The 15,417-nt window shown below is 44.7% G+C and overlaps 1 protein-coding gene across 1 annotated transcript; it reads right to left on the minus strand.

Moving 5' to 3' along the window:
* Nucleotides 1-710: 710 nt before the first annotated feature.
* PCDH10 (protocadherin 10) lies at nucleotides 711-15,155 on the minus strand. Its single transcript, XM_062493671.1, has 4 exons — nucleotides 12,558-15,155; nucleotides 11,080-11,138; nucleotides 10,409-10,515; nucleotides 711-1,075 (listed from the first exon to the last, which is right to left on the minus strand). Exons 1-4 carry the CDS (start codon nucleotides 15,153-15,155, stop codon nucleotides 711-713), a joined length of 3,129 nt encoding a protein of 1,042 aa, XP_062349655.1.
* Nucleotides 15,156-15,417: the final 262 nt, after the last annotated feature.

Here is a 15,417-nt window from a genome sequence, read left to right on the forward strand (position 1 = left end):
TGGATGAGATAAACATCATAAATTCTTGAAGTCAAGGAAATTACAATCTCTACTAAAACACAGAACACAGCAAATAGAAAGAAAAGGCATATTAGATCAAAGTGCTATTCAAGGGTTCTATAGCTGGCTCAGACTCCAAAAAGAATTATGAAGGTCTTTTTGAGATTTCTCACACTCTTTCATGCCACATAACCAGTCAAAAGGTGACTAGAGAGGCAAGATTTTGGAATGAGGCAGAAGGCACAGAGGAGCACTGACAAGAGTCAATACTACATAAGCTGAAAGATGGTCAGACCGAAGGTTCTTCTTCCTCCCAAACTGTGTAAACACCTACTTCAAAATAACATACATACTGTTTATTAACAAGATACTTCTTAATTATAAAAAGAAGCTCCTAGGACTGTTCTCTCAATTTAACTCTAATTTTTGAAAACATTAGCCTGTCAACATCAATGTTTAAACCATCTACCCAAGCAAATTTTGAAAACAATCCAGCATCAGAAAACAAAACTGAGCAACTCCCCCAGTATTAGCTGACACTTCTGTTGTTGACAATGACGTCACACTTAAAAACAATCAAGATTTTGTCTTTTTTTAAAAAGCACTGCACAATGCTTTCTTCACCGGTGCCTGAATCCAAGAGAAGCCATTTTCCCCCTCGTTCCTAAAATTGTGCCTGTATTATTCCTAGCATGAAAAGCAGAAAGACCTCAATTTTTGTTCCCGCAAAGGGAACGCTTCCACACAGCTTTTTTTGAGCAGTACTTACTCAAATACGGTGGTTTGTAAGGCGCTCGTGTATTAGACAGCAGTCCATCGAACTCCTTCCTTTCCAGACTGTTGTGCAGGGCCTTCTCTTTGCCGAAGGTGGAGAAGGACCTTTCTGCCCCGGGCTGGGCTTCTGGTGTTTCAAACACTTCAGTGTCTGGAACGGAGTCCATGCCAGGAACGTGCAGATTGCTGCGGTAATCCGCAGCTTGGCGTCCATCGGATGGAACAAAGGAAGGCATCCAGCACCGATCTGAGTGGCCCAGTGCTTTACATTCCTCTGTGCAATTGGAGAAGAGATCCATGCCTGCAAGCATGAAAGAAAAAGAAACTACTGATATAAGCTTCAGCATCGTGAAGGGCTGCTGACAGATAAGAAGGATTATGCCAAGGAAAGAGAAGTGGAAAGAGAAATGCCGTAAGAACTTCTTCCACTAGTTTCATCTCCTCAACAACAACAAACACACACACACACAAAATCTAGTTGTCCAGTTTTCAGAAGTCAAAGACACCCTGTACAAAGCGTAACTAAATGCCAGAATGTCACACACACACACAAAAAGATACCACAAGAAGAAGAGTATTGGTTCTGTCTCAGAAAATCACCTGCAGATCTAGATCTCACTATTTAGAACCCATTCATGCAAGGTTCGATTCTGCTTGCAGGTTTAAAATACCTGCTTAAGAACACGAAGGAATTGATTCTACATAAATATGTCTCTGCCCAAAGAAATTAAAAGTCTACATTTCAAAATCAGAGATTTCATTTATGAAATGAAACAATAATGAGTCCTGCAAAGGAACTACCTGCATACGAAGAAATTAAAAGTCTGGACTTAGAAATCACAGATTTCATTTATAAAATGAAATGTTAATGATTCCTATAAAGGACCTATCTGCATACATCAGTATAGAGATGGAGCCTATTGATGTTAAAAGCAGATGTTATGAAGTAAGAACTGAGCTTTCAAGTGATCAGGAGAGCTTATTCAATTGTTACATCACTCCCACAGAGACAGTTTTCATTGCTGCTGCTGCAGTCCTTGCTATCATCAAGTCCTCCAAGAAGTGGGAGAGAACCCTGTAATAAAAGACTGCAATTAGCAGTACAAAGGCAGATGTAGTCCAGTGTGATGTGGCTGTGGATACTATAGAAAAAATTGTTGATGCTTCCCCTAAATAAGCAAACAATTATCCATGCCAACACGAAAGTGTTTGCTTACAAATCCTTTAATGCTATTAAGATCTCAAATGGCAAGCTATGCTGCTTTTGACTACTTTCAGATCAGCCTTCCAAAGGAGTATTTCCTGGCTATGAGTCACTAAATCCTTGGATTATACTTGTTTTGAGAGGAATGGTGTATGAAATCACAGGGACAGAGTAAAAATAAATACCAGCATCTCCAAGTTGGTTAGTCCTGCTTTTGGGTGAGATAGAGTTCATTTTCTTCCTGGTAGCTGGTACAGTGCTGTGTTTTGGATTTAATAGGAGAATAATGTTGGCAACACATTAATGTTTTAGTAGTTGCTCAGTAGTGCTGACACTAAATCAGGGAAACTTCAGCATCCCACGCTCTGCCAGTGAAGAAATGCACAAGAAGCTGAGAGGGGGTATGGCCAGGACAGCTGATGTGAGCTGGCCAAAGGGCTATTCCATACCAGAGAGCATCATGCCCACTACATAAACTGGGAGAGGTGGCAGGGAGGGGCTAATCACTGCTCCAGGCTGGGCTGAGCATCAGTCAGCAGCTGGTGAGCAAGCGTGGCATGCATTTCTTCTGTCTTCAATTTCATTCCTCTTTCTCTGTTTTGTTATTACTATGTTTATTTCAATTATTCAACTCTTATCTCAGCTGACAAGTTCTACTTTTTTCTGGTTCTCCTTCCCACCCCACTGGGCCTAGGAGAATGAACAAGGCACTGTGTGGTGCTTAGTTTCTGTCTGGGTTAAACCAATACAATCTTCAGCATCATACAGAAAAGCAGAACAGTAAAAAAACCTCCTTTTCTTGTGCTTATAAAAAGAACTGAGCATCTTAGGAGTGTGCCAAAACTGAACTAAATATGTTATAAACATTGCATTTACAAGCATTTCATTAGAATTACAAAAAAAAAAAAAAAAAAAGACACTACTTGTAACAGAAATAGGAAAAGTTTTTGAACAGCTGCAATATAGGACAAGAGGATGCAGTCTTAAGCTGTGCCAGGGGAGGTTTGGGTTGGACCTTAGGAGGAACTTCCTCACTGACAGGGTGATGGGGCATCAGAACAGGGAGCTGGTGGAGTCATTGTCCCTTGGAGGTGTTTAAGGGTGGGACTTGCACTTCAAGGACATGGCACTCAGTGCCATCCTCTGGTAGACAAGGTGGTGTTAGAGCACAAGGTGGTGTTAGGGCACAGGTTGGACTCTGGGATCTCCAAGGTTTTTTCCAGCCTAGCTGGTTCTGTGATTCTGTAATAAGATTCATGTAATGTAGCTCATTTACCAGAATACATTGTGAAGAACTGGATTAGCTTGATCATCAGTGTGAGGATTAGTATTAAGAATTCTATCACAGTTTTGAACTATAATTTGAAATGTATTAACAATCTTTATGTAATGTCTCATACTACCAAAAAAAAAAAAAACCAAAACAAGTCAAACAATCTCTTCAGAAAGCAGCAATGTTTATGAGCTATCAAGAAGGTCTGGAGTAAGAAAGGCAATCATTTAGACAGAAAAAAAAATCACGGGGAAATGAGAAATAAAAGCTTTTTATCTCAGATTAATCTCACTTTATAATGACTTTTTAATTTCAAATTGAGCAATATACAATGCCAGGTCCAGTTTCGATTAGAAGCTTGCCTTGGTAATTGGCATGCAGAAGCCTGAAAATAAATTTCTGATCAGTGAACTGTTGAAGAATGCAAATGTGAAATGCAGATATTCTTAAGGAATCAGATGAAGATCATCAGGCAAGGAAAAAAATAGTGCAAATTTAAATTCTGTAGCTATCAAAGACTGAAATTTAGATGCAAGCTTCCCAGAAAGAAATTAGTATCTTACAATGTCTATAAAACCATGAGTGTGTGTATCTTGTATATCAAAATGTCTGAGGAAAAATATTTTTTGCCTTTCCAAAGATTTAAGGGACAATAAACAAGAAATGATTATTTCAATTTGCAGGCTTCTTGGCAAAGCTACATGTAAATAAATATTTTTATTTTTTTTAAAAAAGCCCTGCATTTAATAAGAAAATTATTACAGTTCCATTTTGCTGATAATATATCAGTGACCATATTAATTCAACCTTTCCTGAAAGACAGCAAGAGAAAGAAAAACTTAAGGGTAATTATTTAATTGTATTATTTAGTCTATGGAGAGGGAAAGATTAGAAATATATTGTTTTAAGTATATGCATTCAAATATATACCCTTTTCTTCCTTTCATGGATCTTCATTTCACCTGGAAAATTACCCTCCATTTTACTATTTTGTTCTCACATCAACTGCAAAATGTCTTTATCCAAATATATTTTTTTGTTTCCTTTTGAATACTGCATGTCTACTGCAGTGCACTGAATCGCATTATATAACAGCTTATTATAAAAGATGTTATAGCCACTATAAATCAGGATTTTGAATAAACAAAGTAATGAATGAAGGGGATATGAAATGTGAGCTTGTATTGCAAACTTTTTCCCTTTTTGAGAGAACTTGCAAAGAGAAAAACATATATATACATAGTAATTTAAATATACACTGCTGGAACACATAGTTAAATGTAAATGCTTGTTTAGAATGGGAACAAAATGTTCAGAGATTCAAGGGTTAGGAATTGTTCCAGCTTGAATCAGTCACAACAGTCCCTAAGAGTTTAACAGGTGCAGAATCAAGCCCTTGGGTTTAGTATTTTGACAGAAAAGAAATTCAAATTAGCAGCCTATTTTCAAAACCCCTGGGCAGCCATGCAATTTACACTGCCTGTGCTATGAATGCTGGCTATTCTTCCCCCATCTTTTTCCTGTGGGTCATAGTATAGAATTTTCTGGTTCTAATTGAAAAACATTTAACACAGGGGTGAGGAAGGGTAAAGGCTACTTGCTGCTGACCAAGAAGGAAGGACATACCATGGTGAAGAAGTAAGGCATTCAGCACAGAACTCCTTCATACCCCCAAGAGCCATATTCTTGATTTATAACAAAATGTTCAGCAGTTTAACACTTCCATCTCATCTGCCCCATAAATCTGGTTATATATATATAATGTATATATAATATATATATGATCCTTCTGAACTAAACTATCCATCATAATTACAAGTCCACATTAAAGAAAAACGCCTTTTTTCCCCTTAGTTATGCTGTCAGACCTTGCATACAGATAAAGTGAGATTTTAAAGGTGACTCTGAATTACAAATTCCAAATGCCCTTTGTGTATAGAACCAGTAGAGTGCATTGAAGTTCTGACAGTGCTAAGCACTGCACTTTTCCAAATGCAGCATACATATAACAACCCATGGCAAAGGCCACTAGCTCACTCCTATTTGTTCAAGTCTTATTTACCAGAGGGGCCAGTGGGCAATATGAGCTCTTCCACAACCTTGACTTTGCAGATTTTGGAGGAAAAATAAAAACAAAGAAACTCTGTACCTCCCTCAAAAGCTGCCAGAAATTAGGAAAGGTGTTAATTAAGTTTGATTTCTGGATTACCTGAACTCAGGTGCTTTGAATCAGATACTTGGCAGCACAACATTTTGGAAGCGTGCTCCTAATTTGCTTCCTTTTCATATTTCAAAAGGAGAAAATCAAAAGTTCTCTGAGAGTTTTAATTGGTTTAAAAGACTGTTTTGTCAAGGCAAAAAATTAGGCCTAAACCCTAAAATTATTTTTAAACAATGAATCCTTTCTCATTATATAAAGGAGAAGAGCCATATACCAAAAGCAACAAGTGAACACTTGAATATGTATTACTCAGTAAAAGATGTAACAAAAAACCCCAAAACCAACAAATTAAATGCCAACAAAGTATTTTTTGCAACACCATTATTGGGAAGGGGTTTTCACCAACACGTTTTTTCAGAACTTTGCCTTTTCCTTGGAAATAAATGACATTTCTGTTTCTCCTGTGCTAGTTAGATGCGAGACATGTGTGATGTAGGGAACCAGACCTTTTCAGAGCTCCCATCCCAGGACAACTGTCCATAATATACATATTTAATTAGATTATCAATGAGCAAGTTATTCATTTCCCCATGATTCATGTTTTTTAATAAGGATGATGATGTTAACCTACTTTATAGTTATCTACTGAAGAATTGGACTTTATGAAACAGACTTATTATCACTCTTTCTTGCTAAATAACTGCTGTGCTGCCTTGGATAAAACTGACTTCACCTGTACCAGGACATGGATAAAGATTCAAATATCTTCAATATTCAGCTCTTCCAAATTTCAGCTTCAAAGGCCTATCTGGACCACTGAGATGTGAACATATTAAGCATGCAGGCCAAGGAAGAAAAAAAAAATAAAAAAACAACAAAAAAATAGAACTAGCACTTAGCTTCAGTCAAAGCACTTTTCTAAGTCATTTTCATGTTCACTCTATCTGAGAGAGACTTTTTGCCCAAGTGATCTTCAAAACAGGATTTAACTCTCATTCTACATAGGCTCTGAGGAAATACTGGTTTTCTCTGTCAATTTATCACTAAAATTCTTCTTCTGACTTGCCTTATTCCTCTCCTTATGGACACTGAAATACTGCAGCTCTTCTGCTATAATGAACCCTCTTGGCATTCTGCTAATCTGTACTGAAAAGGTGTGAGCCAGTGTTTCACCCTGTGCTTGGCATTAGACCCTTATCAGTTCCCTTCATAAAACCTACCAGGAGGAGCCTAATTCCAGGTTTCAGCCAGTCACCAATGCAAACTGTCCAAAAACAGATCAGAAAAGCTGATGTATTTTACAGGATATACATGACAGTGCATCTACTTGGCTTCTCATCTTGGGCATTCCTCCCTAAAGTGCCTCTGAGACATCATGTCTTTTCCATGGAAAAAAACAAAAACAAAAAACAAAAAAACAAAAACAAAAACAAAAAACCAAAACAAACAAACAAACAAACAAAAAAAACCCAGTAATACTGTGAAGGACTCTGCTTGGGAAAGCCAAGTAGGTAGTGAGCAGCCATATGAAATAACTTGATGGCACAAGTCCAAATCTTACAGGACAGGTGTCTAATCATACAATTTAAATGTACACACATGCAGAGCATTAATTGGCACACAAGCTGGCAGTTTCACAAGGGAGGCCAAGAATTTAATCAACCATGGGAAATAAACTAACCTCATGCTTGAGAATTGTTCCCACAGAACAGGCTGAAATACAGTGTGTTAGTAAGAGGTAAAAGTGTTGTGTGAGTTTTGTTTGTTCCATAACAAGCAGCAGTTCTTCTCAACAATTTTCAAAGAAGAGCACAGGTAATTAGGACCTAGGGTTGGAGAAATCCCTCTGCCAGAGACCTCTTGTGCTTCTTCACCTTTGTAAAGTTATTTTTTCAAAGCTTGTATTACTAACCCAGTCAATGAAATAACTATTCAATCCACAAAAAAATTAGGATCTTGATCATCTCCCTCCTTGCCATTCCCTGCCAAAAGCAGATGACAGTACTTTAGTACTCTGTCAGTGTTAAAGAAGGTGAAAATGTGGATAATTATGAGGCATTCATGTGGTACTTTAATGGGAAAAATATGAAACCTTTACATGCATTTCAGCACATTTAAAACATTATTAAGTTGCTTTTAAGAAAATGTATTTTGTGAAAAGGTCAATTATGATCTACTTTCAAAACCCAAGAAAACATTTTATGATATGTAGAACAGCATAGTTCAGAATTTTCACTAAATAATTGTTCAAGACAAAGCTGTGGCAGTGTGATAGATTTTTCATCCTACATCCTTCCCAGTTAATAACTGACCAAAACACCCAGTTTGGATGGCAATGGACTACTACAGAATAGCTACTTGTGCACCACAGGATTGTTCACTAGTGACACAAGTCCCATGCTGAACAATAAAAAGATGTTTTGCCAGCAGAGCATGCTGCTGACAAAACTGGTGGAGAATTAGTTTTTTTCAGCTAGTGTGAATTACCTATTAAATATGTTTAGATGCTTTTGAAAGCAAATGTGATGCAGCCTAGTATCATGCCTTGGGAAGAAACACCAGCCCAAACTGCTGCCATGTTATCAATCAGTGTGTTTTCCTTCAGTAATTTAGAAATAATTTATTATAGAGCATCAAAACAACCAAAACAATTGAGAAGGCATTTCCTCTATATTTCATCTACCATTCAAGATCAAACAAGATTTATGCTTCTCTTTTTTCCCCCCTAAAATTAATCACCAAAAGCTAATAGCAAGAGTGAAGGTTTTATGTCAAAGGATCTGGTCCTTGTTGAGGTAAAAGGGCACATTCTTTGCATAAAGACAGCATGTTTCAGCCCAAAACTTACAGGAAAAGTATATAATATGTGTGTAGAAGATTAAAGCAGTTTGCATAGAGATTTGTATTGGAATATTCATTTGGGACTAGCATTAAAAAAAATGGTACACTCAAATTATTCTCATATCTCAGCACCAACAAATGAAATTGGTGTATTCTGAGTTTCCAGTTCAAACTACTAATTGTGAGTAGACCCAGACTAATTGTCAGCTTTCATTACTTACTGTGCGATCACCACTGAGGATACAGAAGTTCAAATTCAGATTCAAATCACAAATTTAAGATTTTTAAATGATTTGAAAATACTTAGAAGCAGAGAATAGTTTTTCTCCACTATTTGATAAAATAGAAATGAAGAATTTGCCCCCCTAAGGATCAATGCCAAATATGACAAATATTCATAGTCAACTTTTAAAATGGAGAGAAAGAATAAAGAACAGAGGCACAACAGTAACAGAACAGAATTCATCTAAAAGAAAATAGCTTTCAGTTGATGTGCAACTATATGATTATATTCCCACTATCAGTCAAATCCAGCCCCTTCTGCAGATGTTTATTCTTTTCCCTCCTGTTTGGTTATTATGGTTCATTATGTTGAGGGACTAAGCTGATTGAAATGTTCATGGAGATGACTGCTGCAGTAAAATGCGTAAAAGAGGGGAAAAAAATCAGGAATGCAGGGAGGGCAGGAGGAGAGAGAGCTTTTTATAACTCAGTAGCCCTGATTGCTGCATCAGAAACAGTGCAAGAGAAAGGGTGGGGGTGGCTAAATACATAGCTTTTTCGAACAATAATAAATCATAGGCCATATATAGGCCAAAAATGAAAGAGGCTCTGTGTTCAGATGTAAACTTCTGGCAAGACCTGGTTTGTTGTCAGGTTCCCAGACACAAAATAGACACTCTGTTCACTTAGCATGAAGCCCTGCAAGAAGCAGGGAGCTCCAGAGACTCTTGGCTCTTCTCAAGTCTCATTAGGTCTGCATATTAATGACTTGCAGCAATAGAAAGAGGCCTTGTGGCTGCCTCCTCTTCCCCTGGTGCCTGGGTTTCCCATGGTTAAGGGCACAGTGACTACAGCAGCAAGGAAACAGGGGACATTTAGCAGAGCAGGAATGCGAGGCAGCGCTGCTGTGACAGCACTGGGTCCCCTGCCCTGGTATCTTCTAAGGTGGGGGTCGGGGCAAAAGACAAAAAGGAGAGCTGACAGCATTTTGTATGGCACGTTTGTAGCAAATCTTTGTACGTGACAGAGCACAAAGGAAACAAGGGCAAAGACAGCACTGTACTGCACAAAGATGTACCAGACCTGTGGAGGCTGTGGTAGGAAAGAAAGCACAGCATTTGTAGCTAAAATGCAGTGTGAGGGTGAGCGTGAATTCTAATGCACAGGCTCTGAACAAATGTTCCTTTCAGAAGCAAACTGACAGCATGAGAACTAAGACAGCAAGCCCTACATATGGCCATAACACTGCAATGTGTGTATTTCCTCAGTGATTCATAGTCTTTTAAAGCCTTTCTTTCCTCTGTCAAGAAAATGTATTTAATATTACCTTATTAACCTTATGGAGACCACTAGCACTATATGATGCCTCAATTTGAATTAATTAACAGAACAATCCTCCAAAAATTAAGGGTATTACACATTCAGAACACCCAATGTGTCTCCACTGATCCCTAGTAAAAAAAAAAAAAGCCTCACAGCCTGGCTGTCATTCAATCATTGGGTTCATTCTTTCCCTTGGGAACTCCTCCTTCACTTCTCACTGCTGTGCCAGCCGAAGTGCCTGCTAAACAGAATTGCTTAATGCTTTGAAACTCTATAAATCTGCCATAGGAGAAAATGCACTATAAAATGTACCAATAACTTTGCTTTAATGTGCAGGAAGTTTTGCTACGGTGAATGACGCAGTACAGCACATCAATTCCCACCCCCAACCAAATGAATACAACAAACTCTGCCCCATGACCAAAAGAGGTTCAAAATTGCCTCCTTGTCCAGGCCACTGTAGCAGCAAGCCGAGGTAAACCCAGCTTCCCATACAATAAACATGCTCACCTTATTTATGCCTCTCCTGTACTATATTCCTATAAGTGACTGTTCCTTGTAGTCTCCCTGCTTAAAAGATCCAATATTTCCATTCTCTTATCAGACTTACCAGAGGATTGACCTCGATTAGTGGCATCATGATCACTGTCTCCTTGCTCACTGTCTCCATGACCACTGTCCTTAGAGCTTACTATGTCTGCTTCCTGGAATGCAGAACTGGACACAGAAACATCTTTACATTAGAATAAACAAGTAAGAGGAGCTCATAAAACATTCTTCCGCCATCACATGGCCAAACACGGTGCTGCATCCCCCCCTCCCCACTCCTGCCTGCTGCAAGGCTTCCACGGCGGTGCCCTGCCCACCATAAACAAAACCAGGAATTTTCAGACCTTTGGGAGCCTGGCTGGAAGGGACAGCGAGGGTTATTACTCCTCTTGGGCTTCACGCAGTCGGCAGCAGTAATTTGGTAGCGTTTACTTAAGCTGGTTAGCTTAACTTTAACTCAGTGAGACAATGTTTTCTGGGACACCCCACAGAAGCATGTTCTTAAGTATTTGAAGCACGTTTTAGACTAATACAAACCGAGATTTTGTTCTTTTCTCAGTCAGTCTTGAAACCAGTTTAGAAAAGCCATAATGCAAACTTATTTAGTGCATCTACACGTGTACAACTTCCCACTGCTTTACTGCCCTGCTACATCTGCAGCAAACAAATTTCTGCACCCCATTCAGACCTGCTAAAGCATGTGTGAGGAAACCAAGGCTACGTAGCTCCTACCTGTTTACTCGTCGGGGTCTGTCAACTAGATAACTGAGCTCAGCACGTTGATGTTTTGTCTAGGAGGAAAGAAAAATGGGAGATATTTTAAGTCTTGATATTTCTGTAACCAGCAGCAAATATACAAGGGAGCAGCTCACCATATTCACTATAAATGGTAATGCTTAGCTCCAAGTAGGCCTGCAAAATCTGTTTCTAGAATGTAAGGAGGGAAAAAACAGCTCTTAGTCACACAGATGGGAAGGCACGAGGGATTTTTTCTGGAGTTCTTGGAGACATGATTCTGACGTTTTCTCACAGTGCACACTGTTGAGCATCACAAGGACTCCCACAAAAAAATTAGCATAACTATTTCTAGAGCTGTGCACTACGTAGATGGTACTGGTATTGCACCATAAAGAAAAAAAAATTGAGATACCCTCAAGACATCAAAGAGGCAGTAGAACCCAGAGTTTTATAGTCATTTTGAGGCAAGGTCTGTATTGCAGATCAATATTAGAAATTTCACTGCAAAACTTAATGCCTTAGTACATACCATTCAAACTACCCTTGTCAGACTGGCCAACATTCAGGTTTCAGCATGTTAAGAGAGTGCATAGGCAGAGAAGTGCTAACAATATATGACGTAACCCAGCAAAAAAATGATTAATGGGGGAGTAATATAAAGTGCTGTTATATTTTCATAAAAATTCTCTACACACCAGGTAACACAACATAGGCAAGATTGCGGGGGACATTAAATCTCAGCACATAATTTTACATAAACTCTTTCTTGCTGCTTTCTTTGCAAACTTTGGGGTTATAAAGAGCTGCGCAGACAGAGTAAAGAAAAGTCAATTATTAAACCCTAATTCACAAATTACTTAAAGTTCCTCCTAACTACAGTGACAGTCACAGTCCCAAAGGGGGTATCCCCAAAGCCTTACTTGTACATGTAAATATTTCAGGAAGGAAAAGGACACGGGTTTAGAGCGTTGTTTCAGAGCAGCCTGTGACTACACCCCACGTCACTTCAGCCTTGTCAAGCGGAGAGATTCTGCACGGAGCCGTAATCCCCCAACTCTCAGCCCACAGGCGATCCACTCATAGCTACCCCTGCCTCGGGGGGATCTCTATGCCCCGATGCTGCCCAGCCGGGGCCACATTCCTGCAGACACACCGGGGCGGGGGCTCAGGGGGAACACGCTTGGCTGCAAAATTTGCAGGAGGGAGCCAGCGGTGCGTCTGTCTGTCTGTCTACCCCACAATCGCCTCTGAGACCCCCGCCTGCCGCTAAAGCCTCCCAAACGGGAGAGGGGAAAGAGGAGAGAGACAGCGGACGGATTAAAGGGGGGAAGGAGGAGGATTTGGAATGCAGAACGCCTTTCCCGACGGGAGAGGAGGAGCGGGGAGCTTCGGGAAGGATGCTTGGGGATGACTTGGGGATGCAGTCTGCGGGGGCTGGGGGAGTGTGAGATGCCGGGGGTGCCGGTCCTTACCTCGCTGGACAAAATGCTGCCGTTGGAGATGATGTCGGGCTGCTGGTCGGCGTAGCCGGTGACGATGGCCCCGCAGGGGTTGTGCTCGGCGTCGGTGCTGCGAGAAGGGCTACAGGGCTTGAGGAACATCAGGTCGGTCTTGGCGGACTCGGGGGTGAGGCAGACTTGGTAGCAGTAGTTCTGGTTGTGGTGGTGGGAGCCGAAGCTGCCCGACTCCTCCACCGGTACCTGCGCCGGGTTGCTCGGCACGTTGGAGCTCTGCACCAGCATGATGTCCGACTTGCTGAGCTTCTTCTTGCGGGCCCGCGCCTGCCGGCTGCAGCAGGGGCAGCAGCAGCAGCAGCCCAGGCAGCAGTCGCTGGCCAGGCAGGTGTAGATATTGAGCTTCTTCTCCTTCTGGCAGCGCACTGCCAGGACGATCATGGCCAGCAGAAAGATGAAGGAGACGGAGCCCAGGGCGATGATGAGGATGAGGGTGAGGTCAAGCGAGTTATCCCCCCCGGAGCGGCTGGGGCGATGCTCGCCGGAGCCTCCGCCGCCGCCCCCCGCGCCCGTGCCCGCGGCCGGGCCACCGCCGCCGCCCGACCGCTCGCCCGCGCCGTCCACCAGCACCACCTGGACGGCGGCGGTGGAGGAGAGAGGCGGCTGCCCGTGGTCGCGCACCTCGATGACCAGCTCGTAGGGGCGCTGCGGGTCGCGCTTGGCCGGCACCCTGCGGGCCGTCCGCAGCTCCCCGGAGCGCCAGTCCATGCGGAACAGCCCGGCCTCGTTGCCCCGCGCGATGCTGTAGGTGAGGCGGGCGTTCTCCCCGTCGTCGGCGTCCACCGCCGCCACCCGGCTCACCAGGTATCCCGGCTCGGCGCCGCGGGGCAGCGCCTCCCGCGCCGGGGTGCCGTTCCTGCCGGGCAGGGGGCTGACGATGGCGGGCGCGTTGTCGTTCTGGTCCACCACGATGATGTGCACGGTGGCGTTGCCGGCCAGCGGCTGGGGCTCCTCGCCCGCGTCGCGGGCCTCTACCTGGAAGCTGAACTCTTTGAGCTGCTCGTAGTCGAAGGAGCGGAGGGCGTAGAGAAACCCGTTCTCGGAGTTGATGGAGACGTAGGTGAAGACGGACATGCCCTGGATCTGGCTCTCCAGGATGGAGTAGGCGAGGCGGGCGTTGGCGCCCTGGTCGCGGTCGGTGGCGCTGACGGCGTAGATGTAGGCGCCGGGCACGTTGTTCTCGCTCACGTACACCTGGTACACGGGCTGGCTGAAGCGCGGCGCGTTGTCGTTCACGTCGCTCACCCGCACCTGGATGGACTTGCTGGTGCTGAGCGGCGGCTCGCCGTGGTCCCGGGCCACCACGGTGAGCGTGTAGGCGTCGCCGCCCGGCTGCTCGCGGTCCAGGGGCCCCTCGGTGACGATGGTGTAGTAGTTCTTGAAGGAGCTCTTGAGGCGGAAGGGCGCGTCCCCCTGAAGCAGCTCGCACTGCACCTGCCCGTTCTCCTCCGAGTCGCGGTCCGAGACGCTGAAAAGGGCCACCACGGTGCCCGGCGCCGCCGCCTCGCTCACCGCCTCCTTGACGGTGGAGAAGCTGATCTCGGGCGCGTTGTCGTTGGCGTCCAGCACCCGCACCAGCACTTTGCAGTGGGCGGGCACGGCGTTGGGCCCCAGGTCCTTGGCTTGGACGTACACCTGGTACACGCTGCTCTCCTCGTAGTCCAGCTCGCCGCTCACCTCCAGGCGCCCGGTGCGCGGCGCGATGCCGAAGAGCTCCCGGGCGCGGGCCGAGATGTGGCTGCTGAAGGAGTAGATGATCTCGCCGTTCTGCCCCTCGTCGGGGTCCGTGGCGTTGAGCTGCAGCACCAGGGTGCCCGGCGGCGAGTTCTCCGGCAGCGATACGGTGTAGACGGGCTGCTCGAAGGCGGGGACGTTGTCGTTGGAGTCCAGCACCCTGACGGTGAGCAGGGCGGTGCCGGTGCGCTGCTGGGGCTGCCCGCCGTCCACCGCCGTCAGCACGTAGCGGTGCACCGCCTGCTGCTCCCGGTCCAGCGGCTGGTCCAGCACCAGCTCGGCGAAGCGGTTCCCGTCCCCCTGCGTCTGCACGTCGAGGGAGAAGTAGCTGTTGGGGGTGATCTCGTAGGTGCGCAGGGAGTTGGTGCCCACGTCGGGGTCGAAGGCGCTCTCCAGCGGAAAGCGGGTGCCCGGCGTGGCGCTCTCCGAGATCTCTACCGTGAGGTCGGGCTCCGGGAAGGCGGGCGGGTTGTCGTTGATGTCCAGCACCTCGATCTCCACCCGGAACAGCTCGAGGGGGTTCTCCAGGAAGACCTCCAGGTGCAGCAGGCAGGAGGGGCTCTGTTTGCAGATCTGCTCCCGGTCGATCTTCTCGTTCACGTAGAGTACTCCGGTTTCTAGGTTAAGCTCCAGGTAAGGGCTGCGGGAGTTGGGAGCCGTCTGGAAGCGCCGAGCCGAAAGTTTTGTAATGTCCAAGCCCAGGTCCTCGGCGATATTCCCCACGAACGTGCCATGCTCCTGCTCTTCCTGCACCGTATAATGGAGCTGGCAAAAAGCCCCCTCCACCATCCAGAGCAAGGCAAAGAGGAATAGCACAACCATCTCCAGACGGGGAAAGAGATTCCCCCCTCCCCGACACCACCGCTGCCTTCTCTTCCAAAAGCCACCGCCACCTCCTCCTCCTCCGAAAATACACACTACACAGTGTGTGTATGTGTGTATGTGTGTGTGCGCGCGTCTGTGCGAGCCCGTGCGCGCGCGCGCGTGTCCGCGCCTGCAAGCGTGTGGAGAGACAGAGAGAGAGAGAGAGAGAGAGAGAGAGGGGTCGGGGGAGGGGGGGAGAGGCTGGTTTGGGGGGCTGGGG

Source organism: Cinclus cinclus, chromosome 5 (genome assembly GCF_963662255.1).
Source record: "Cinclus cinclus chromosome 5, bCinCin1.1, whole genome shotgun sequence".
Taxonomy (NCBI): Eukaryota; Metazoa; Chordata; class Aves; order Passeriformes; family Cinclidae; genus Cinclus; species Cinclus cinclus.